General features: G+C 41.0%; 1 protein-coding gene across 5 annotated transcripts in view; it reads right to left on the bottom strand.

Annotated features, from left to right (window-relative positions):
* Positions 1-25708, bottom strand: part of Ubap1 (ubiquitin associated protein 1) — a 53830-nt gene that overhangs the window by 2875 nt on the left and 25247 nt on the right. For 2 of the 5 annotated variants that reach the window (XM_048364548.1, XM_048364630.1), the window contains exons 3-4: positions 20568-20692; positions 8520-9443 (exon numbers count right to left, since the gene is read on the bottom strand). In XM_048364548.1, coding sequence (XP_048220505.1) covers positions 8520-9443; positions 20568-20692 — 1049 coding nt within the window. The remainder of the gene's footprint in view (positions 1-8519; positions 9444-20567; positions 20693-25708) is intronic. The other 3 variants (XM_048364791.1, XM_048364865.1, XM_048364704.1) reach the window with 3 other exon arrangements.

The following is a 25708-nucleotide window of genomic DNA, read 5'->3' as shown; positions in this document are numbered from 1 at the left end:
CCCTCTTGCAGAAGGAAGCACACAGCAGCCACATAAACCTTTTGTCAGTTTCTCTCCAGGTTCCATTATCCCTTTCCTAGGCTGCTGTATCTGAGTCCAGAGGTCATTCACTTAATACTCCCCCTGGAGCTGACTTTATCCCCAGGAAGTCTCCTGTCTCCCACTAGCTCAGGCAGAGGCTATGAGTGCAGTTTCCTACATGGCCAGCTCAGGGCCTCAGGGTTTTTGTGTACCACCCCCTCCCTCGTGCACCCACACTGTGCTGAACTGGAATGTGGACTCCAGGACCCTGCCACAGTCTACTGCACTGGCTACAAGCAACTTGCTCCATGCCACTGGACCTTAACCTCATCTGACTGGTATACAGATTCCTATGTTTAGCTCCTCCTAACACCATGGATAATGAATCAAGCCCAAGGCACAAAGGCAGCTCAGTTTGAGAATAAAGGTCCCATCTACTATGTGAACAAGGTCACAGGCTGTTCTACAGCTTGGCTCAATTCTCAAGGGGAAGAAAAAAAAATTTCAAAATTTTCTTTATTGGGGGCAGGGAGGGAATGAAGCAATAGGGAGCATTCTGTCCTAAAGCACATTCAGAATTTTTTTGGGGGGGGGAGGGGGGACAGTCCTGGGGCTTGAACTCAGGACCTGGGCTCTGTCCCTGAGCCTCTCTGTGCTCAAGGCTAACATTCTGCCACTTGACCCACAGCACAATTTCCAGCTTTTTCTGAGTAGTGTATTGGTGATAAGAGTCTCAGGGACTCAGCCCTGCCTGGGCTGGCTTTGAGTTGTGATCCAATCTCAGCTTCCTGCATAGCTAAGATTACAGGCATGAGCCACCAGTGCCTGGCTTCAAAATTATATTTCTAGGGCTGGGGATATAGCCTAGTGGCAAGAGTACCTGCCTCGGATACACGAGGCCCTAGGTTCGATTCCCCAGCACCACATATACAGAAAACGGCCAGAAGCGGCACTGTGGCTCAAGTGGCAGAGTGCTAGCCTTGAGCAAAAAAGAAGCCAGGGACAGTGCTCAGGCCCTGAGTCCAAGGCCCAGGACTGGCCAAAAAAAAAAAAAAAAAAAAATTATATTTCTATAACCTGCTGCTCTCCTCAAACTCTGCAAGGAAAGCCAAGAAGACTGCAGGACTTCAGACCCATTCAGCTTCTGTTTAATCATCTTACCTACAAGACACTGGGTAGTCCAATTATGGGGCTGCTAATAAGTTACAGGTTGTGACAGAGCATGAATACTATCAAACCAATCTAGCCACTCTGCAAGCTCTAAAACTATGTCTCCATCTTCAGAGACTGGCTCAACCTGAGCTTAACACCTCAATAGCAAAAGAGAATGCCAGCTCTCATATGACAAGCCCAGCCAGCCAGACAGAAGTTATGACTGAAGCTGCTTTTCTCATAAACTGCTTGAATACTTGAATGTCTGGTGGAATGTAATTGGAATGTGAGCACTTCTAAAAAAATTCCATGTTGAAAAACAGACTTTAAACTATGCGCCAATGGCTCACACCTGTAATCCTAGCTACTCAGGAGGCTGAGATCTGAGGATCATGGTTCAAAGCCAGCCCAGGCAGGAAAGTCCAGGAAACTGTTATCCCCAATGAACCACTAGATGAAACAAGATGTGGCCCTGTGGCTCAAAGTAGTACAGTGTTAGCCTTGAGCAAACAAGCTCAAAGACAGTGAGTGTCTAGGCCCTGAATTCAAGCCCCACAAGTGACAAAAATGTAATAGTTATTACTACGTTTTTAAAATATGTATGTACCTCACTGTTAGAAATGCTATCTGGTACTCTCTATGTAAACTTAGCCATATATAGAACCTGAAAATGTTCCTTTTAAAAATATATAATTGTATACTTCTAGGGTCCCACTCCTAGGAAATGATAAAATGAAAATCAGAATTTATGTAAAGAATATTCATCTCTAAATTTATACACATAGAGAACATGATTCTAACTATGAGACTAGAGGGTGAGGGGAAGGAGAGAAGGGAAAAGGGAAGATGAAAGGTAAGAAATTTCAAACTATGTTACAACTATGTACAAAGTTGCATAAGGAACCTCAAAAACTGTTGGTTAAAAGTGGATTCCTGTTACAACAGAAAAGAAGGCAATTTAGAGGTTATTCTAAAAATACAGAAGCGAAAAACTCCTTGGTTTTTTGGTACATCAAAAAAAAAAAAAGAATAAAAGTCAAGTAAAATAGGCTCTGTCTGACAGGGAGTGGGGCAATGGGAAGGTGAAGGGATGAACAGGTTTATTTTCATGTATGGAAATTGAATAATTAAACCTACTGAAATTATTTTAAGAAGGGGGAACAGATTAGGAAAGAGTGATACAGGGGAGGAAGATAGTAAATCAATTGTTTATACATAAAGGAATGTTGATTCAACCTCCTTTGACAACTAATGTATGCTACTAAGTATTTATCTCAGGCTGGGTGTCAGCGGCTCATGCCCATAATCATAGCTGCTCAGGAGGCTAAGATCATGATTTGAGGTTGGCCTAGGCTGAAAAGTCCAAGTGTCCATCTCAAAAATAACTGCCAAGTGCTGGGAATATGGCTTAGCAGTACAGTGCTTGCCTTGCATGCATGAAGCTCTGGGTTCAATTCCTCAGCATCACATAAACAGAAAAAGAGCCAAAAGTGGTGCTGTGGCCCAAGTGGTAGAATGCTAGCCTTGAGCAAAAAGAAGCCAGGGACAGTGCTCAGGCCCTGAATTCAAGCCCCAGGACTGGCAAAAACAAGTGTGACTAACGTTTCACATCTAATAGTAGCTATATGCATGAACACACACACACACACACACCACCTTAGGTACTGGTGGCTTATTCCTGTAATCCCAACTACATGGGAAATAGAAATCAGGAAGATTGTTGTTCAAGGTAAGGGTAGGCACAAAGTTAGTGCAAACCTCATCTCAATGAATAGCTAGGCACAGTGGTGTTCACCTGTCATCCTAGCTATGTGGTACAGTGTAAATAAGGCTCTACTCCCAAAATAACTAAAGCAAAATGGTCTAGGAATATTACTGAAGTGGTAGTACACTTGCCTGGGGCCCTGCATTCAAAACACGTATCGTACCACCAGAGATTTCTGACACACACATCTGTATATTCATCTCAGAATGAATCATTACAAATTATGAATATACAGATGTGTGTGTTCATAGATGGCATATAGATTGACAGATCCCAGTATCACTGTCAGTAAAATTAGAGATAACCTAAATATTCAACATTAGGTACAACTACTGGATAGTCATTTAAAATTACACGAGGGTTTACACTTGTAATCCCAGCACTCTGGGGGTTAAGGCAGGAAGATGCCAAGTTCAAGGCTAGCCGAGGCTTTCTAGTAAAACCATGTCTCAAAAAGTAAATATATGGGCTGGGAATATGGCCTAGTGGCAAGAGTATTTGCATAGTATACATGAAGTCCTGGTTTCGATTCCCCAGCACCACATATATAGAAAACAGCCAGAAGCAGCGCTGTGGCTCAAGTAGCAGAGCGCTAGCCTTGAGCAAAAAGAAGCCAGGGACAGTGCTCAGGCCCTGAGTCCAAGGCCCAGGACTCGCCAAAAAAAAAAAAAGGTAAATACATGACATTAATGAAGGTTGAGGGCACTATTTTCAAATATATAATGCACTTATAGTTAATACAGATGCAATTATTTGTGTCTGGTGCTAGGAATCCATTCCAGGACCATATGCATGCTAAACACACAATACCATTGAGCGCAAGTCCCAGATACAACTTTTTCAGTACCACTACTGCATTCAGTAAAGCTCTTTGCATTTATTTGTTTGTTTGTTTGTTTATTGCTTGCCAGTCCTGGGGCTTGGACACAGGGCCTGAGCACTGTCCCTGGCTTCTTTTTGCTCAGGGCTAGCACTCTTACCTCTTGAGCTACAGAACCCCTTTTGGATTTTTCTGTTTATGTGGTACTGAGGAATTGAACCCAGGGCTCTTCAAGCATGTTAGGCAAGCACTCTACTGCTAAGCCACATTCCTAGCCTATTTAATTTTTAATAGAAAGGTAAAACAATTCTTGGATGGGCAAGAATTAACTCCAGTATAAAATGGATTTTTTGGGGCTGGGGATATGGCCTAGTGGCAAGAGTGCTTGCCTCGTATACATGAGGCCCTGGGTTCGATTCCCCAGCACCACATATATAGAAAAAGCCAGAAGGGGCACTGTGGCTCAAGTGGTAGAGTGCCAGCCTTAAGCAAAAAGAAGCCAGGGACAGTGCTCAGGCCCTGAGTTCAAGCCCCAGGACTGGCAAAAAAAAAAAAAAAAAAAAGAACAAAACAGAGTAGAAGATGACTATTACGGAATCCCCCAATATTAGTGTTTGAGGGATAGCAAAGTTTTTAGGAGGATATACCAAACTTTCAAAGCTTCTAAAGAGCTTGGGCACTACTAAGCTTCAGAGGTCACAGTCTTGGTATACCTATGCAGTCTTCAAGCCCTCCTTGAATCAAGACAGCTCTTTGCCAACTCTTCCCAGATGCCTTTGCTCTACCCTACCGCACTGATCTCCGTGTATACGTGAATACCACAGACATATTCCCACCTGCATTACTACCTTACTGAAGCATTCTGGTCACATTGCTAGCATAGTATTAATGTAAGTGCCTAGGAGATACTTACCATGTCCTGTACAGTTCTGATTCCCTAGAGCTTGGCTTTGGGCTTAGCACTTGACCTGATCAACAGAGCAATCATGTAAGTGGAAGCCTATTAGTGGGATTTCATTTAGTACAGCAAATTGAGAGATGTTTAGTGTCTCTCCCAAAAGCCACTAAAGTAACAGTTGAGAACTAAAATTATATTTACCTTTAGTGTCTAAGAACAAAAAGGAAAAGCAAAGGCGGTGAATTTTGAAATCTTAAAATGTGGAAAGTGCATAGAGGAATGTTAACTGTCAAAATCAAGAGGAAAGAGTCTTAAAGCACTCAGATGCCTAAGCTGGAGCCAGACATTGGAAGCACCAGGTATTACTGGGATAAAAGAAAAGCATCAGACAAGATACCCCCCCACCATACCCTCACATACTATAGAAGGCAGAAAGTTTAGGTTTGTTTTTTTTTTTTAATGTGCTTCAAATCAACAAATGAAAAAAGAAGGAAAAGTGGCAGGTATGACTGGCACACAACTATAATCTTAGCACTCTGGAGGTAAAGGCAAGAGGATCATTACGTGGAGGCCAACCTGGATGAACTAGTGAGTTAAAGGCCAGCCTGAGCTACATAGCAATACTCTGCCTGGAAAGGAAAAGAAGAAAGAAAGAAGTTGACATATGCTTTCTGAATTCTGCAATAAATAAATCCTGTAATGAATACTGTAAATAATCATTTACATTATTATGTAAATGTATACAAATCATGTTTATCAATGTGGTAGAAGATAAAAGAAGGAAGACGAGAGGCCATAAGAAGAGCTGGATATATATTAACAGGAAGAATAAACGGTCTAAATATGGTATCTTTGGTAAAAGATGGTATAAACATTTTATTCAGAAATAGAGAAGCCAAGTGTAGGCTAAAGCAGAAAAGAAGGATCATGAGTTAGCAGGCTGTCCAACAGTGTGTCCCCTGTGTTAAAAAAACAAAACAGGGCTGGGAATGTGGCTTAGTGGTAAGAGTGCTTGCCTAGCATGCGTGAAGCCCTGGATTCCTCAGCAGCACCACATAAACAGAAAAAAAAGCCGGAAGTGGTGCTGTGGCTCAAGAGGTAGAGTGCTAGCCTTGGGGGGGGAAGCCCCCCCAAGCTCAGGCTCTGAGTCCCAAGCCCCAGGCCTAGCCCCCCCCCAAAAAAAAGCAAACAAAAGAGGTCTTTAGAAGCACAGCTGCAGCTGTATCGCATTAGCCTAGTATATGTGAGACCTTGGGCTCAATCCCCAATATATATATATTTTTTAATCACAAATGTCTTAATTTGGAAAGAGTTATTCATTGGCTTTGGTCTCTAACTGGTTAATCTAAATTTAAATGGGGATGAGAAGTATTGGTTGAAGATCCCTATCTTTCTAGGATGCTTTAATCTAAACCAGGAGTATAGTACTGACCTTAACAACTGACCAAAAGAAATTAGGATGAAACCTACACTAAGGAGATAGTAATGATATTCTGCACTCCATCAAGTTTATCTGGAAAGAGGTCCAGGACATTTACAAGAAGCAAGGAGCTCTCCAACAATGTAAGCACTCACACAATCATTTACCAAGAGGCTACTTCAGGGACCTTGCACTTGTAAAGCAGACCAAAGTTTCATCTTTCAGCTGGCTAATATCAGCCTTGTTATGATTTCTGATAGACATAGTACCAATATAATTAAGCTCCTCTCTGGCTCTAAACAGTCTCTTGATGTGTTTAGTTTAAAAAAAAAAAAAAAAACAGTGGGCTGGAATATGGCCTAGTGGTAGAGTGCTTGCCTCCTATACATGAAGCCCTGGGTTCAATTCCTCAGCACCACATATATAGAAAATGACCAGAAGTGGTGCTGTGGCTCAAGTGGTAGAGTGCTAGCCTTGAGCAAAAAGAAGCCAGGGACAGTGCTCAGGCCCTTAGTCCCAAGCCCCAGGACTGGCAAAAAAAAAAAAAAAAAAAAAACAAATAAAAACCCACCCAAATCTATGAGCTGGTATGTTAAAAGGTTCTTGGGCTTCTATGTTTACTATTCTAGCATTAATGTTTTGTTCTTCAGAAATAACCACATCAGGGGGCTGGGAATATGGCCTAGTGGCAAGAGCGCGTGCCTCGTATACACGAAGCCCTGGGTTCGATTCCTCAGTACCACATAAACAGAAAAAGCCGGAAGTGGTGCTGTGGCTCAAGTGGTAGAGTGCAAGCCTTGAGCAAAAAAGAAGCCAGGGATAGTGCTCAAGCTCTGAGTTCAAGCCCCAGGACTGGCAAAAAAGAAAGCAAAAGAAATAACCACATCAATAGCCAAGCCTACTCTGACAAAAAGAGGAATCTCAAGGTTTTGGTGTGCTAAAATCAGATTTTCTTCAAGAAAGCTGCAAGTTTTCTATCAACCCATCTTTCTACATTAAATCTAAATCTTCAAGGACAACCATCCTACTTCTTTTCCTTGGAAGAAGATTTTACAAATCTTAACAAATGTTCATGGTGACAGGATTAAAAAAATAATTGTATGACTAAAATGTAAAAAATATTAATGTTTTTGTGGTGCTGGGAATTGAAAGCAGGGCTGTACTTGCTAATAGACCCTCCACCACCACATGTCCAGGCCCTTTTTGCATTGGTTATTTTTAATAGAGAGTCTCAATTTATGCCTGGATTAGTCTGGGCTGTGATCCCTTCCTACTTGTGATTCTCAGTGTCACTGGGGATGACAGGCACAAGACACTGTACTCAGCCACTGTGCTTCCCCCATAGCTGGGATAACAGATATGACCAGTGCCGCCCAGCCATTGGTTGAAATGGAGTCATCAGTTTTTGAGCCTGGGGGTACACTGAATTGTGTGATCCCCTAATCTCTACCTCACAAGTATCTAGGATTACAGACTTGAGCCAATATGCCTGGCTAACGTGCAGATTTTTAAATGACAGGTTTCTATTTCACCCTTCAACTTCAAACACAAATTATCTACCAGTCACTAAGGAACCACCCAGTCTGAAGAAATGTAACCCCAAGTTAAAAACTATACTCAATGCTCAACAACATGAAGATAAGAAAGCTGGAAGAATTTATAATGAGGAGCACCATGCAGGTTCAAAAAAAAAAAAAAGAAAGAAAAGGATAATAGGAAAAAAATATTTAAATACAGCCATGCATAGTGGCTTAAACCTATAATCCCAGCACTTGGGAGGTAGTCAGGAGACCAGGTTATCTACGTAGACCTTGTTATCAGACAAAATTCTAAAAGCCAGGCACTAGTGACTCACACTTGTAATCCTAGCTACTCTGGAGGTAGAGATCTAAGGATCAGAGTTCAAAACCAGCCTGAGCAGGAAAAGTCCATGATACTCTTATCTCCAATGATCAAAAAGCCAGAAGTGGAGCTGTGGCTCAAGTGGTATAGTGGTAGCCTTGAGCAAAAGAGCTCAGAGACAGTGCCCAGGCCCTGAGTTTAAGTCCTATAACCAACAAAAAAGAAAAAAGCTCAAGGACAGTGCCCAACCCCTGAGGAGCTCAAGCCTTGCGACAGGCATGCATATACATACACACAAAATTAAAAAGAAAAAAAGCCCTAGGACATGGCAGCACATAAAAAAATAATAAGGACTACAAATGCCATTCAAAGAATTCCCATTATTCCCCCAAAACATTCAGGGATGACCAAACCTAGGCTAGAGGTATGTGTAGTTTGGTGTTAAGAGGACTTGCCTAACATACTAAAGGCGTTCAATCCCTAGCACACAATAAGTAAGTACATTCATTCTAACTAGGCTCTGTTTAAAACTATTAATCCTGATCCTCAAGGAAAGAAATCTTCAGTACTGTAACTCAGAGGAGTAATTTCAAAAACTTACTGTGGAACCAGTATTTGGAGGTGATGATTCTTCTGTGTACATAGATAAGACAGACAGGGAAGGCATCTGGGAGGATGTCATGGTTGGCACTTCTGTGCCACTGTCCAAGTTCAAAGCTGAAAGCCCAAGAGTATGGTCCCCATTGAGCTCACTGGCACTGCTTTGGGTAGAAGGCTTTAGGGAATTCCGGGATGTGCCACTGCGGAGGCAGGATGTGCTATGGAAAGTGCTGGCCAGTTTGACTGTTGTCTGACTGCTGTCATCAGAGTCAAGTTTGGGGAAGGACAGAGATTTGATATTGCTTACTGCAGGGATGGGGGGTAGGGACACTTTGGAAGACAGCGATATCTTTTCACAGTTGCCCAACTGTGGTAAGGTTATAAAGCCATTGGGTTTATGAAGAGGCTTGAAATCTAAGGTTGCCCGCTCCAAGGATGCCAAAACCTCCTCATCCTGTAACACAGACCCAGAGCCTCCTCTAGGCAAGTTATTGTCCAATAACTGGGCCATTATAGGTCCAGTGGTTCCTACCAGAATGTTTCTCAGCTCTTCCTTCTCATCAATAGTTTTTAACTCCAGATTTTCAAATGGGTCCTCTTCACACTCGAAGTCAGCAGGATTGAAATCTGCCTTGGTGTGGGGTGGGCTGAGAACTTTCTGTTTTGTGGCACTACTGCTGACTCGAGTAGGAGTGAGGATGCTGTTGTGCTGCAAGCTGGCAAGGATGGGGTTAATAGGTGGTGGCTTTGTGGCTACACTGTGAGTCTTGGGGAAGCTCATTTTGCTGTCGCCCTCTGGGCCACTCTTAGAATTCACTTTAGCTTCTGCTTCCTCGGCCTTACGCTCTGCTTCTTGCTGGGCTTCTTGGATTTTCTTAATATCTTCAGCCCATTCAATGGTTTTCTTTTCCAAGGAGAAGTCATACTGCAAAGATATAGCAGAGAAAGGTGTGAACTGGGGTGGCTGCCCTTTGCCCACCTAATTCACTCCTTCCTCACTCCTACACGAGAGGCAGGCCAGGCAGCACTTAAGGCACATGGGATGATCCTCCAGAAGAACGAGGCCTCCAACGGACTCTACAGATTAACCAAACTATGCTCTCAGATTACTTGTAGAAATCTACTAGAAACAGGTCCCACCAATTCTAATCCTACAGAGTAGGCCAAAGGAACCTTGCAACTTCCTTTTCTTCTCTTCCCTTGGGCCATATTCCTCCTCAGAATTACTCCTGACTCAAACAGAGGGCCTTAGTCACCTATTATTCTATGAAGTCTTTCCAAAATCTTCTCTCTGCCAGTCATCTGAGAGAGGACACATGTATTCACATGTAGCTTTAACCTGTACTCTCTAGCATTTTCCCAACATCACAAGCCACTTTAAATAACAATCCAGCTAGATCCTCTTTAGGTTTTTATTATCTAATGTAATGTCCTAAATAGATCCTATACTCAGCAATAACAGCCTCTAACATTTAAAAGAAACACTAGGTGCCATACATGACTGTTAGCATAGTTTGCGTGTGTGTGTGTGTGTGTGTGTGTGTGTGTGTGTGTGTGTGTGTAAAGTACTAGAGCCTGGATTTGAATGTAGGCAGTCTCACTAGATTCTATACACATATGATTAGGTTATAATGAGTAGGTTGTACTCAAAATGCAGGGAAACTCCTTACTAAGAAATCTAGAAGCCAAGGGCTGGGGATGTGACTTAATGGTAGAGTGTTTGCCTACCATGCACAAAGCCGTGGGTTCGATTCCTCAGCACCACATACACAGAAAAAGCCGGAAATGACTCTGTGGCTTAAGAGGTAGAGCGCTAGCATTAAGCAAAAAGAACAGTGTTCAGACCCTGAGTCCCAAGCCCCACAACAGGGGAAAAAAAGTCTAGAAGCCAAGCATAGTGTGTAGTCTAGTAGGCTGAGGCAGGAACACAGCAAGTTCAAGGCCAGTCTGCCTAAGTTAAAATCCAAATTAGAAGAGAAGAGAGGGAGGGGGAGAAAAGGAAAAGAGAAGGGAAGGGGAAAAGACTAGAAGAGAGTTGATTGGGGGAAAAAAATAGGAATGGGACTGGGGATGCAGCTCAATGGCAGAGCATATACAAGGCCATAGATTCCATGGCCAACACTGTTAATAAAAATCTAAACACAGATTAAGACTTTACAAAGCAGGGTTGGGGATGTGGCTTAGTGGCAGAGTGCTTGCCTAGAATGCATGAAGCCCTGGATTTGATTCCTCAGTACCACATCCACAGAAAAAGCCGGAAGTGGTGCTGTTGCTCAAGTGGTAGAGTGCTAGCCTTAAGCAAAAAAGCAGGGACAGTGCCCAGGCCCTGAGTTCAAGGCCCAGGACTGGCAAAAAAAAAGTACAGGGCTGGGATGTAGCTCAGTGGCAAAGTGCTTGCCTAGCAAGTGCAATGACCTGGGTTTGATCCCTAGCACCAAAATTAAAAATAAAGTCTTTACAGAGCAAACATATATTAAAGGGCAACAAATATATTAAAGCACAGCTCAACTTAGAAAAATTACATTTTCACATTAAAAAAAAATATATATATACCTTTTATATAAAGCAAAATTCACATAGGACTGAAAAGGAAATCTTTGGTGTTCATTCTAAGCACCAGAAATAAAAATGCATTGGTAGGCTGGGCACAAGTGACTCATGCCTATAATCCTCAGGAGGCTGAGATCTGAAGAGTATGGTTTGAAGACAGCCTGACAGACAAGTCTGTAAGACTTATTGTCAACTAACCATCAAAAATCTGGAACTAGGGGCTGGGAATGTGGCTTAGTGGTAGAGTGCTTGACTAGCATACATGAAGCCCTGGGTTCCATTCCTCAGCACCATATAAACAGAAAAGGCTGAAAGTGCCGCTGTGGCTCAGGTGGTACAGTGCAAGCTAGCCTTTAGCAAAAAGAAGCCACAGACAGTGCTCAGGCCCTGAGTTCAAGCCCCAGGACTGGCAGAAAGAAAAAAAAAAAAAAGGCTGGAACTGCAAGTGTGGCTCAAGCAGTACAATACTAACCATGAGCCAAAAAGCCAAGTGAGGATGTGAAGTCAAGCTTCATTACTAACATTAGAAAAGGAAGGAAGGAGGCTGGGAACATGTCCTAGTTCCTATACATGAAGCCCTGGGTTAGATTCCCCAGCACCACATATATAGAAAACGGCCAGAAGAGGCACTGTGGCTCAAGTGGCAGAGTGCTAGCCTTGAGCAAAAAAGAAGCCAGGGACAGTGCTCAGGCCCTGAGTCCAAGCCCAGGACTGGCAAAAAGGAAAAAAAAGGAAGGAAGGTAAAGAGGGGAAATTAAGAAGGGAGGGAGAGAGGGCCTGTTGAAATGGAAATACTTTAAAAGCAGAGAAGAGGAAGAACAGAGGAAATAAGTCTAATATGCTAAGACAAGTATTTCAGAGTGGAGATACCTAGTAAAAACTCTGATCATAGACAAGCCTTTCAGTTTCAAACAAATAAGCAATACTGTTGTTGTGCCCCAGAAAGACACAGGACCACTGTGCTTCCTGTCTACTCTTAACAGAATATTAAGAATAGAGTACTAAGCCTGGTACCAGTGGCTCAAGACTCTAATCCTAGCTACTCAGGAGGTTGAGATCAGAGGGTAAGTTTGAAGACAGCCCAGCTAGCAAAGTCATGAGAGTCTTATCTTCAATTAGCCAGCAAAAAGTCAGAATTGGAGCTGTAGCTCAAGTGGTACAGTACTAACCTTGAGCACAAAAAAACAGGGACAGCACTTAGGTCCTGAGTTCAAGACTCAGAAACAGCACAAAAAAGGAGGAGGGAGGAGGAAAAGGAGGAAGAACTAGGTATAACTCTAGAGCTTCTAACTGGAGGCAACCCAACTTTAGAACCAGTTTTCTCAAATGAAAACAGAAGCACTAGTCAGTTTCTATTACTTAAGACCTAAGGACTCTATAAAGTGTTTACTCAAAAACAACTGGAAATATCTTTCCTTTTCTAGCAAGAGATTTCCAAGATTTTTTAAATTACCAAAGTAATTATAAAATACATGGACCATAGGGAAAAACATACTAGGGAGAAAAAAGAAATATTAAAGTTTAAAAAAGAATGAGCTTTACTAGTAAAATAAATAGTAATAGCATCTAGCATTTCTAGAATACCATGAGCCTACATCAGCATTAATGTATTATAGTTTCCTTTTCCAGTTTCAGTTGTCTACAGTCAACCACAGTTCAAAAATATTAAATGGACCAAGTGCTGGTGGCTCAAATCTGAAAGACTGCAATCTGAGGATCAAGGTTCGAAGCCAGCACAGGAAGGAAAGTCCATGAGACTTAGCTCCAATTAACTTCCAAAAAGCTGAAAATGGAACAGTGGCTCAAACAGAACACAGAACACACCTTGAGTTTTTGTTTTTTGTTTTGCCAGTCCTGGTACTTGGACTCAGGGCCTGAACATTGTCCCTGGCTTCTTTTTGCTCCAGGCTAGCACTCTGCCACTTGAGCCAAAGCGCCTCTTCTGATCTTTTCTATATATGTGGTGCTGAGGAATCGAACCCAGGGCTTTATGTATATGCGGCAAGCGCTCTTGCCAGTAGGCCATATTCCCAGCCCCAGAACACACCTTGAGAAAAAAAGTTCAAGGATAGGACTCAAGCCCTAAGTTCATATAAATACAGAGATAAATAAATGGAAATAATGGAGAAAATCTAAGTTTTTGATTAATGTTATATGGTTTAATACTTTCAGTTCTGCCAAAGACATGAATCATCTCATTTATCCATCACATCTGTGCTATATAGATATACACCATTTAAATCACTTAGTCATTATCTTGGTAATCAGCTCTACTGTTGTGGTATTACAATGCTTGTATTTATAGTTGGACACTATGTAAGGTTTTAGGCATCCACAAGGAGGTCTGGAACACAAAGGATAAAAAAGGATGCTATAGTTTGGATGTAGTTAGGCTCTAGGGACCCATGTGTTAGAGGCTTGATCTCCATGGCTGCGATGTCAAAGTAGTACAATCATTAAGAGCTTAGGCCTGGGGCTGGGGATATGGCCTAGTGGCAAGAGTGTTTGCCTCATATACATGAGGCCCTGGGTTCAATTCCCCAGCACCACATATACAGAAAATGGCCAGAAGTGACGCTGTGGCTCAGTGGCAGAGTGCTAGCCTTGAGCAAAAAGAAGCCAGGGACAGTACTCAGGCCCTGAGTCCAAGCCCCAGGACTGGCCAAAAAAAAAAAAAAAAAAAAAGAGCTTAGGCCTGACCACTCTTGCTCAAGATGATAACCCACTTTCTTTTTTTTTTTTTTTTGGCTAGTCCTGGGGCTTGGACTCAGGGCCTGAGCATCGTCCTTGGCTGCTTTTTGCTCAAGGCTAGCTAGCACTCTGCCACTTGAGCCACAATGCCACTTCTGGTCTTTTCTATATATGTGGTGCTGAGGAATCAAACCCAGGGCCTCATGTATACAAGGCAAGCACTCTTGCCACTAGGCTATATTCCCAGCCCAATAACCCACTTTCAATCTATTGAAAGTTTATTTCTTTCCTAATAAACTTTCTACCAACTTTATACTCTTGCATCTTACATGAATTCTACTGCCCAATTCAAGGATGAGGGTTAATTAGCAGCACTGACTTTCCAGTAGTATTTTAGTTATATGTAATGCTTGGTTATGATCATTTTTTATTCAAACAAAATGTTAAACTAAAACAGGGGAAGAAGCTGTGCATGCCTGTAACCCTAGTGAATCTGGAAGCTGAGATCTGAGGATTACAGTTCAGAGCCTTCCTAGTCAGAAAAGGTCTGTGAGACTTATCTCCAGATAACCACCAGAAAACTGGAAGTGGCCCTGTAACTCAAAGCCACAGAGTGCTAGACTTGAGCAGAAAAGGCTCAGGGGCAATGCCCAGGCCCTAAGTTCAAGCCCCACAAGCGACATTTTAAAAAACGCAGGTGAGGGGGGTGGGGTGCGCTAGGAATGTGGCTTAGTGGTAGAGTGCTTGCTTCCCATGCATGAAGCCCTGGGTTGGATTCCTCAGCACCACATAGGGGAAGGGAAGAGAGGGAAAGGGGAGGGAATGAGAGGGGAAGTAAGGGGGAGGGGAGAGGGAAGGGAGGGAGGGAGGGAGGGAGGGAGGGAGGGAGGGAAGGGAGGGAGGGAGGGACTCTGGCACCTATTCTGAATCACTCATTTCCTGGTGAATCCTGTGATCTCCCCTTTCTTGCAATGTGATCCTTCTGCATGCACCTGTTCCCTTTCCACTTTGCAAGTATGGTGTGATCTAAGCCAGAAGACCAACAGGGGCTGAAGAGATGGAGCCACCCCATCTTGAACTTTCAGCCTACAACACTGTAAGCAAATAAACATTTTCTATACAAAGAACCCAGCCTCCTTTGTTATACAAACACAAAATAGATTAAAACGGGGCTGGGATGGGCTGAGAATGTGGCTTCACAGTCCAGTGCTCACCTAGCATGCATGAAGCCCTGGATTCGATTCCTCAGTACCACATACACAGAAAAAGCCAGAAGTGGCACTATGGCTTGAGTGGTAGAGTGCTAGCCTTGAGCAAAAAGAAGCCAGGGACAGTGCTCAGGCCCTGAGTTCAAGCCCTAGGACTGGCCAAAAACAAAAACAGGGGGCTAAGTATTTTATTTAATCCTTGTTATATACTTAAAAACTATTCCCATTTCGCAGAAGAGAAAATGGTGCTTTAAAGAGTTTAAGAAACTTATAGGATTACAAAGCTATTATATTACAATTCTAATCTGTATAAGAGTGATAGTAGAATCTGTTATAAACACTGTTATGACACTACATGCCATCACCACTATATCCAATAGAAATTTTCTGGACTTCAGATGCAAGGGCTACATTATCTTACTAGTGAACCACGAAGGAATTTTAGCTAAAATAAACCAGAGTCAATATTATCATGCAAGGACAAATGTTGGCTAAGGAAGGGATCAACATCAATTCCACAGCCAAATTCTCCAGGCAAACAAAGTTTAAAGTTGCTTTGTACAATTACCTCTACCTGGCCCACACAGGAATGGAGGTTTGAGAGCCTTCAACTCTTTTGTCCTGAGTGGATGCTTTAGGCATCTATAATACACCTTTATCAGTGCTACACATATAACTCAATAAGAAACACCCACAAAACCTGAAGTGGCAACAATCTGGAATTCAAAGTAAGTTTTCTGAATATATAAATGAAGCAATGAATAATATGAGAAGAGACAGGTTTTTGTTTTGCGATGGGATCTCTTTGTTGCCAAGTTCGCCTCAATTCAAGTGATCAGCCTACCAAGCAGCTACATCTACAAACCTACCCACAGAAGTTATCATCTTAGTTTTTGTTTTATTTTAACTTTCTGTGTGTGCCTATGTGTGTTCTTACTATTTTAATTTTGTGTGTGTGTGTGTGTGTGTGTGTGTGGTACTAGATATTAAACTCAGAACCTTATGCATGCAAAGCACTGAGCTACATTCCCCAGCCCTATGAATGTTTTCAATCATACTGCTAATAGTACTATATGCACAGATAAACATTTTAATGATTATATGTAGATATCATTTTTTTTAAAAAGCATCAAGCAAACAAAACAAGAAGTTTCTAAGGTAAATCTGCCTTTTCTAGTCCAATGACGTCTCCAGGAGTACCAATTCAATATTAAAAAACACATAAGATGCTCATCATCATGAGGAAAATAGAAATAAAACACAATGGACAACTTCACAACCAAAAAAATGAAAAAGAGAGTTGGCAAGAAAATTGAAAATAATAATTTAAAGAGTTGGCAAGGATGTGGAAAAATTACTCTTGCAGTGCTGATGGGAATGCAAAATGATACAGCTAGCCACTTTGGAATATAGTCTGTAAGTTTCTCATATTGTTAAGTATAGTTATCTTAGGACCCAACAATTCCAAAAAGAACTGAAAACATACTTAAGAAACACACACATAAAGAAACTCACATACAAGTATTTATAATAGCATTATTCATAAGTGAAAAAATAGAAATTATCAAAATATCAACTGATGGTTCTAACAAAATGTGGTATATCCATACAATGCAATATTATTCAGACCATAAAAATTAACAAGATACTAATCATTCATGCAAATAAATATTACATTAAAAATGTAATAGGGACTTAAGAGGCTGATTTTGATAAAAAGTACTTGGGCCTGAAGATGTCCAATGGGGTAACCAGGATAAAGGCCTGGTTTTGTCCTTTTCTATGTCATTTTCTTGCATTCATTTTGAACTAAGGAACAAGATGTTTGATGAATAAACATCTATGACAAGACTTGAAATGATTTTTGCTTTTCGTTTTGTTTTGATTGGTTTTTGTTTTTCAATACTGAGGTTTGAACTCTAACCTACCATTTAAACCTAACACCTTCCTCCACGATAAGAACTGAAACTATTCCCCCAGGCAGCAGCAACTTTCTCATCACTGATAAGGCCCAATTCTGAGTTAATGACCAGCAGTCCAAGACTCATTAAGCAAGCTCTCCAGCTATGCAAATGCCTAGCTCCAAGAGTGTGGTTAGCTCCCCTAGGCAGACTTTCAGTCACTAACTGCTTTCTTCCTTTGGGTGTGTCCTGTCCATACAGAAAGCAAAGTGTTTTCCTGTCTTTATCACCATTCTTACCTTCAACTTGCCTTGTGGGACAAGTGCTTAGATTTGGCTCAGTGGCACAAGTCAGACCTTAGAGCCTAGTTTGGTAACAAAAACATTATGCTAAGTGAAATAAGCTAAGTCACAAAGGCTATATTACATATTTTTGGATTTCATTTATATGGTACATCCAGAAGATAAGTAAAAGTGGACTAGTGTTTATCAAAGGCTGGGGGCAGGGGGAGGTGAGTGGTAGAGGAGGGATGGATGCTAACAGGTATTGGGTTTGTTTTAAGGAAATAAAAATGTTCTGCAAGGTTTACACAACACTTTGAATATAACTGCTGTATAGTTTTAAAAGGTAAGCTTCATGGTATGTGAATTATATCTCAATAAAAAATTTTTAATTAAAATTTTCAGGTGACTCACACTTGAATCCTAGCTACTCAGAGAAGGTGAGGTCTAAGAATCAAGGTTCAAAGGCAGCCTGGGCAGGAAAAGTCCATGAGACCGTAAGTCCAATTAACCACAAAAAAGCCAGAAGTGGTTCAGGTGGTAGCGTGTTAGCCTTGAGTAAAAAAAAAAAAACACCTCAGGGGGGCTGGGGATATGGCCATGAGGCCCTGGGTTCAATTCCCTAGCACCATATATACAGAAAATGGCCTGAAGTGGCGCTGTGGCTCAAGTGGTAGAGTGCTAGCCTTGAGCAAAAAGAAGCCAGGGACAGTGCTCAGGCCCTGAGTCCAAGCCCCAGGACTGGCCAAAAAAAAAAAAAAAAAAAGATCTTAAAGCACGCAAAAAAAAACCTCAGGGTTAGTGCCCAGGACCTAAGTTCAAACACCAGGACTAGTGCACATATACATAAAAAACAATTTTTAAAAATTCAAACTGCGATTACTCACTATAAACAGAATGAGATCAAACTAACATAAAACATATGTTTTTGGTACCCTGTGAATTGTATATATGTCTACCTGATCTAGGGAAGGAAAAGAAAAACAGGGTGGAAGATATCACAGGAAATGTACACACTGCCCTATTACGTAACTGTACCCCTTTTGTACAACACCTTGTCAAAAAATTTTAATTAATAAATAAATTTTTTTAAAAAAGAAAAGGACAGGAGTGGCGCTGTGGTTCAAATGGTCGAGCACAAGCCTTAAGCATAAAGAGTCTCAGAAACAGCACCCACTGGCCCAGAGTTGAAGGCCCAGAACTGGCAATCATCATCATCATCATCATCATCATCATCATCATCATCATCATCATCAAAACTCTCGGAGCTGGGAATATGGCCTAGTGGCAAGAGCGCTTGCCTCATATACATGAAGCCCTGGGTTCGATTCCCCAGCACCAGATATATAGAAAATGGCCAGAAGTGGCGCTGTGGCTCAAGTGGCAGAGTGCTAGCCTTGAGCAAAGAGAAGCCAGGGAGGGTGCTCAGGCCCTGAGTCCAAGCCCCAGGACTAGCAATAATTAATTAATTAATTAATTAATATAAAAGAAATTCAGGCTGGGGATATAGCCTAGTGGCAAGAGTGCCTGCCTCGGATACACGAGGCCCTAAGTTCGATTCCCCAGCACCACATATACAGAAAACGGCCAGAAGCAGCGCTGTGGCTCAAGTGGCAGAGTGCTAGCCTTGAGCGGGAAGAAGCCAGGGACAGTGCTCAGGCCCTGAGTCCAAGCCCCAGGACTGGCCAAAAAAAAAAAAAGAAATTCAAACTGCGATTACTCACTGTAAACAGAAAGAGATCAAACTAACATAAACCAGAAATAAAACTTTTCCAGAAAATTGTATTTTTAAAAAATATATCTTCTGATGTGACAGGAAGAAATGCTTCAGTACTACACATTTTCTATGTAACTCCTCTAAACTGTAAAACCAGTTATTAAGGCATGTATCTCTCCTCAGTACCCCCAGAGTACCTCTCCAAATAAGGCATTCAATAAATGTGTCCAAAACAATAATAAAATGAGTGGCTATTTGCTGCTTTCAAGGACTGTACTGAGCTTTAAAGATGAGAGAGTTAAGAAGCCCTTGAGGAGATGGCATCCGAGCATAATCTAAAAGACTAAATATGTTTTAGCAGACAAGCAGCTTTTTACAGTGAAAAAAAGAAGAATATTCCAGGTAAATATACCAGCATATGAGAAAAGCAGGGTGCAGGCAAGTAATATATAAGGTCTGTTCCATAAATCACTAGTAACCTATTTTGGGGAAACATGGAGGCAACAAGCTAACATTCACTGCCATAACATTGTCTCTACACTTCATTCAATAGTGATCAATGGGTCACTAAATATTTTTTAATAGTTCTGGATAGTGAGGTAACAATTTAAAACTTTAAGAATATTATTCTATATGGGTGGAGATGGGAGGGAAAAATTAGGAGAGAACAAGGGAAGGGGTGACATTGTCCAGAAAGAAATGTACTATTACCTGATTTATGTAACGTAGCCCTTCTGTATATTGCCTTTATAACAACAATTTTACATCTGTTTATTTGTTTTTTGCCAGTCCTGGGGCTTGGACTCAGGGCCTGAGCACTGTCCCTGGCTTCTTTTTGCTCAAGGCTAGCACTCTACCACTTGAGCCACAGTGCCACTTTTGGCCGTTTTCTATATATGTGGTGCTGGGGAATCGAACCCAGGGCCTCATGTATACTAGGCAAGCACTCTTGCCACTAGGCCATATCCCCAGCCCCCCTATAACAACAATTTTTTAAAAAAACTTAAAAAATATTATTCTAGAAACAATGTGGGAAAGGGAAAAAAATATCACAAACAAAGGGCCAATTAAGGAGGCTACTGAAATAGACCAGGTAAAAAATAAGGTTGTACTGAAGTAGAAACAGCAAAAGAAATACATTATCTAACTTAGTGACTAAGAAGACAATGAAGACATGAGCAGAGAAAGAAATAGGGTGAATAAGTTAGCTGGGCAATGGGGATTTATTTTATACTACACATAGAGTGGCAAAAAATGTATTAATCCAATAGACTCCTAAACACAATCTGCATAAATACATACTTTATATGAAAATATAAATAGGAATGTGGGAATATGTAACAGTGTGAGCCATGAAGCCATAACAGGAGCCATGAAAAGTGTAAACTAGGGTCTGGGAATGTGACTTAGTGGTAGAGTGCTTTCCTAAGCATGCAGGAAGCCCTGGGTTTGATTCTTCAGTACCACAACAGAAAAAAGCCGGAAGTGGCACTGTGACTCAAGTGGTAGAGTGCTAACCTTGTGCAAAAGCAGCTCAAGGACAGTGCCTAGGCCCTGAGTTCAAGCCCCAGGACTGGCAAAAAAGAAAAGAAAAAATACAAATTAGAGATGTAAGAATAGCTTTTTCTATTGTACTGTACATCAAATCCTTATTCTTTAAATTTTAAATGCACTAAACTTTAACTAAAAATCACCACTTACCTGCACTTCTCTGACAACCTGCAAACAATCAGGCAAGGAGAAGCCAATAGGTAGACCAACTTTAGCTGGTGTTTTGAATTTGTCTCCTATCTTAAATGGGACATCATCAAGGTAACTGAAAGTCCCTATAATCAAAAATAAAGTAGAAAATATCAGCAAAGAACTTTGTTATTTTTTTAATATTATGTTTAGTGGATACATATTTTGTTATATTCTAAGACTTTACTGCTTACCTTTTCCTAACCCTAGATCACTAAAGAATAAAATCTTACTTCAATCTACTTAATCTTATTAAGAGTTGGTTTTCAATCATACTTAAGTGTAAAAGCCTGAGTTCTTACAACAGCCTTTTCCCCCCATGACCCATGACCTCCCTGCCCTCATCTCCTAGTAGTCATCTTTTGAACCACCACACCAAGTTATAGTGAACTCTGTTCATAAAGGCAGGTTAAACGGGCCAAACCCCAGCACTGAAAATAACATCTAACTCCTACACAGCTAACAAGTTACATCTACTGTGGCCAATTGAATCATTTTTCTTGGGCATGTTCCTAATTATGAATACACATAGAAATTTTCCAAATCTTGTCCTACTTACAACAAACACTACTGAGAATTCGGGGGAAAAGGAACCCTTATATACAGCTGGTGAGAATGTGAATTAGTGCAACCACTATGGAAATCAATATGGAAGCTCCTCAAAAAACTAAAAATAAACCTGCTCTATGATCCCACAAAGTATGTGTCGGAAGATGTCTAAATCAACATACAAGAAAGACATCTACATACCCATTTTTCTCCAACTTAGTTCACAACAGCCAAACTATGTAATTGGCAAAGGTGCCCAACATAGATGAATGGGTAAAGATGTGGTACATGTGTACTACTGAATACTAATTACTCAGGTGTAAAAAAGAATGAAAATTTATCATTTGCGAGAGAGTAGATAGAACTGGAGATCATGTTGAAGAAGATAGGGCAAATGCTGCATACTTTACTCATTTGTTGAATTTAGACTTTAAATGTATTTATGTATGTATAGAACATACATACATGTGCATACACACATACAGAACTAGATTGTAACTTGAGACTATCTGGAGAAAGGAGAGGCTGGGGACAAAGAAAAGAGAATGACTGAAGAAGAATATAAAAATACACCATGTCTAAGTATGAGACTGTATAACAAAGCTGTGGAACAACGAAGTTGGAGAATTGAGGAGAGCAAAAGCTGTGATTATTCTACTTAAAATACATGTATTTAACTGGGAATGTGGCTTAGTGGTAGAATGCTTGCCTAGCTAGCATGCATGAAGCCTTGGGTTCAATTCCTCAGCACCACAATAACAGAAAAGGCTGGAAGTGGTGCTGTGGTTCAAGGGGTAGAGTACTAGCCTTGAGCAAAAAGAAGCCAGGGACAGTGCTCAGGCCCTGAATCCAAGCACCAGGACTAGCAAAAAAAAAAACAAAAAACAAAAAACAAAAAAAACACTAGTAAGTGAAATGATATATAAGCCCTAGGAAATGTATCTGCATTATATTAACTAAATTTCTTGCATGAACAATGACTATTGGTGGCACTGGAGTGGGCTACTATCAGAAAGGCACAACGCTGACCAAGTCTGGTGACAACACCTAAAATCTTAGTGGTAAGAAGGCTGAGGCCAAAGGATCTCCAATACAAAGTCAGATAGGGATACACAACAAAAACCTGTCTCAAAATAACAAAAACCTTATAAAAAGAAAAAGGGAGGGGATGCTATGCTAAAGATATCTGAGCCAGTAAGAATTGGAAAGGTGGGCTGGGAATGTGGCTAGTGGTAGAGTGCTTGCCTAACATGCATGAAGCCCTGGGTTCAATTCCTTAGTATCACATAAACAGGAAAGGCTAGAAGTGGTGCTGTGGCTCAAGTGGTAGAGCACTACCTTGAGCAAAAGAAGCTCAGGAAGAGTGCCCAGGCCCTGAATTCAAGCCCCAGGACTGGCAAGAAGAAAAAAAAAAGAATTGGAAAGATGTTTGGTTTTTTTTATCTGCCTTTCAATTAGGAAACTGAAACAGATTCATATTCTATAAATGGAACCCAGTTCAGGTCCAGAAACAGATAAAATAAGGTAAAACCCCTCTAAACATCTGCTTTCCTTCATAAGCACTAATTATAGGTGACTGCTTTAAAAACCAGATTCCTTCCACCAACGAAGTCAATAACTTCACCTTCCAAAGATTTTATCTGTATCTCCATCAAGAGGAATAATCCCCTAATCTTTCAGGGTCTTCGTCCTTCCACTTATGTTAACATGGAGTGAGAAGCAGTCGTGTTACTAGTAGAAGGCAGAAGTAGGAATAAATGGCAAAAATGTATTGAAAGACATAGAAACATTTTGAATAATAGAGAATACCATAAATATTAATGATGATGCTATGAGGATTATAGAAAATACTAAGAACTGTCCATTTTTATTCACAATATCACACTATCTACTTAAAGATCACATCACATAAAGTTTATTTTTTAAGCAAACTCCTAGAATCTAATAAAAATGAAAACACAATCTCTGTACCAGAACCTTTGGGATATAGTAAAGGTCGTTCTAAGAAGGTTTAGAACTATGAAACACCTATTAAAAAAAACTAAAAAGGGCTAGGAATATGGCCTAGTGTCAAGAGTGCTTGCCTTGTATACATGAAGCCCTGGGTTCGATTCCTCAGCACCACATATATAGAAAACGGCCAGAAGTGGCACTGTGGCTCAAGTGGCAGAGTGCTAGCTTTGAGAGAAAAAAGAAGAAGAAGAAGAAGAAGAAGAAGAAGAAGAAGAAGAAGAAGAAGAAGCAGAAGCCGCCAGAGACAGTGCTCAGGCCCTGAGTTCAAGGCCCAGGACTGGCCAAAAATAAATAAATAAATAAATATTTTTTAAAAAGGTCAGGTGTCAGTCACACACTTGTAATCCTACCTACTACCTACTAAGGAGACTGAGATTTGAAGTAAGCCCAAGCAGAAAAGTTTACTAGACTCCATCTTCAAAATAACCAGGAAAAAAGCAGGATTGAAGGCATGGCTCAAGTGATAGTGCCAGGCAATCACAAGTACAAAGCTCTGAGTTCAAATTCTAATAAAGCGGGGAAGATGGAAGAGAAGGGAAAGGAAGGGGAGAGGGACAGAAAGAAAAACAGAGACAAAGAGACAAGGCTATACAGAGACAGACTATACAAAGAATCAAAAAACTGCTTGAGTACTACTGTCCTGCCTATAATCTTATCTACTCAGGAGGTAGAGATCTGAGGATCTCAGTTTGAAGCCAGCAAGGGCAGGAAAAGTCCATGAGATTCTTATCTCCAATTAATCACCCAAAATATAAAGTAGACCTGTGGCTCAAAGTGGTAAAGCATTACCCAAAAAAATCTCAGAGACAGTGCCCAGGTCTTAAGTTCAAGCCTCATGACTGACAAAAGAAATAAATAAGTAAAAATTTAAAAATTGTTTCTTTGAAAACATTTATAAACCCTTAACCAATCTGACTAAAAAGAAGGGAAATGAGCCAGGAGCCAGTGGCTCACACCTGTAATTCTAGCTACTCAGGAGGCTAAGATCGGAGGATCATAGTTAAAAGCCAGCCCAGGCAGGAAAGTCTGCAAGACTCTTATTTCCAATTAACCACCAGAGGCTAGGTATATGGCCTAGTGGTAGAGTGCTTGCCTCATATACATGAAGCCCTGGGTTCGATTCCTCAGCACCAGATATATAGAAAAGGCCAGAAGTGGCGCTGTGGCTCAAGTGGCAGAGTGCTAGCCTTGAGCAGAGAGAAACCAGGGACAGTGCTCAGGCCCTGAGTTCACGGCCCAGGACTGGCAAAAAAATAAAGATAAAAGTATTCCAATTAACCACCAGAAAACCAGAAGTGGTGCTGTGACTCAAGTGGCAGATCGCTAGCCTTAAGCTGAAGAGCTCTGAGACTGCTCCCAGATCCATAGTTCAAACCTCACCACAGATTAAAAAAAAGAAAGAAAGAAAGAAAAAATGGTCCAAATAAATAAAATTAGAGATGAAAAAGGGTATATCACAACAAATACAAGTGAAATCCAGAAGATCATAAACAAATATTTTGAACACTTACACTCAAATAAACTAGAAAATTCTAGAAGAAATGAATTTCTAGATCAACTTGACCTATCCAAAATTGAACCAAAAATATGTCACTTAGGGGCTGGGGATATAGCCTAGTGGCAAGAGTGCCTGCCTCGGATACACGAGGCCCTAGGTTCGATTCCCCAGCACCACATATACAGAAAACGGCCAGAAGCGGCGCTGTGGCTCAAGTGGCAGAGTGCTAGCCTTGAGCAACAAGAAGCCAGGGACAGTGCTCAGGCCCTGAGTCCAAGGCCCAGGACTGGCCAAAAAAAAAAAAAATATGTCACTTAAATCTAAAATAAGAAATTAGACTGAAGTAGTAATTTTTTTTTAATCTCCAAAAAGGAAAAGTTCAGTATCCAAGAATCCTTAGCTAAGTTCTACTAGACTTTTAAAGAGGAACTAATACCAATACTCATCAAACTTTCCCAGGAAATAGAAACCAACCTCATCCTATAAATCTAATATTAAATTCATTTCAAAACTAGACAGGGACACACATACACATACACATACACAACAGATCAATTTCTTAACACAAATATTCTCAATTAAAAAGCTTGCTAAGGGGCTGGGAATATGGCCTACTGGCAAGAGTGCTTGCCTCGTATACATGAAGCCCTAGGTTAAATTCCTCAGCACCACATATATAGAAAAGGCCAGAAGTCACGCTGTGGCTCAAGTTGGCAGAGTGCTAGCCTTGAGCAAAAAGAAGCCAGGGACAGTGCTCAGGCCTTAAGCTCAAACTCCAGGACTGGCCAAAAAAAAAAAGCTTGCTAACTGAATTCAACAACACATCAAAAAGATCCAAAACCATGATTAAGTTGGTTTCATTCCAGGCATGCAAAGCTGGTTCAACAAATACAAATTAGCACACATAAATGTAACATAGCACATAAACAGGATCAAGAACAAGAATCGTATGATCCATCTCACTTGATGCTTTGATAAAATTCATTGTCTTTTTATGATAAAAGCTCTGAAGAAAATAGGAACAGAAGGGATTTATCTCAAC

The sequence above is a fragment of the Perognathus longimembris genome, chromosome 1, assembly GCF_023159225.1.
Source record: "Perognathus longimembris pacificus isolate PPM17 chromosome 1, ASM2315922v1, whole genome shotgun sequence".
In the NCBI taxonomy this organism is placed as follows: Eukaryota; Metazoa; Chordata; class Mammalia; order Rodentia; family Heteromyidae; genus Perognathus; species Perognathus longimembris.
Note: the sequence above shows the minus strand (reverse complement) of the source record. Positions and strands in the feature narration are given on the sequence as shown.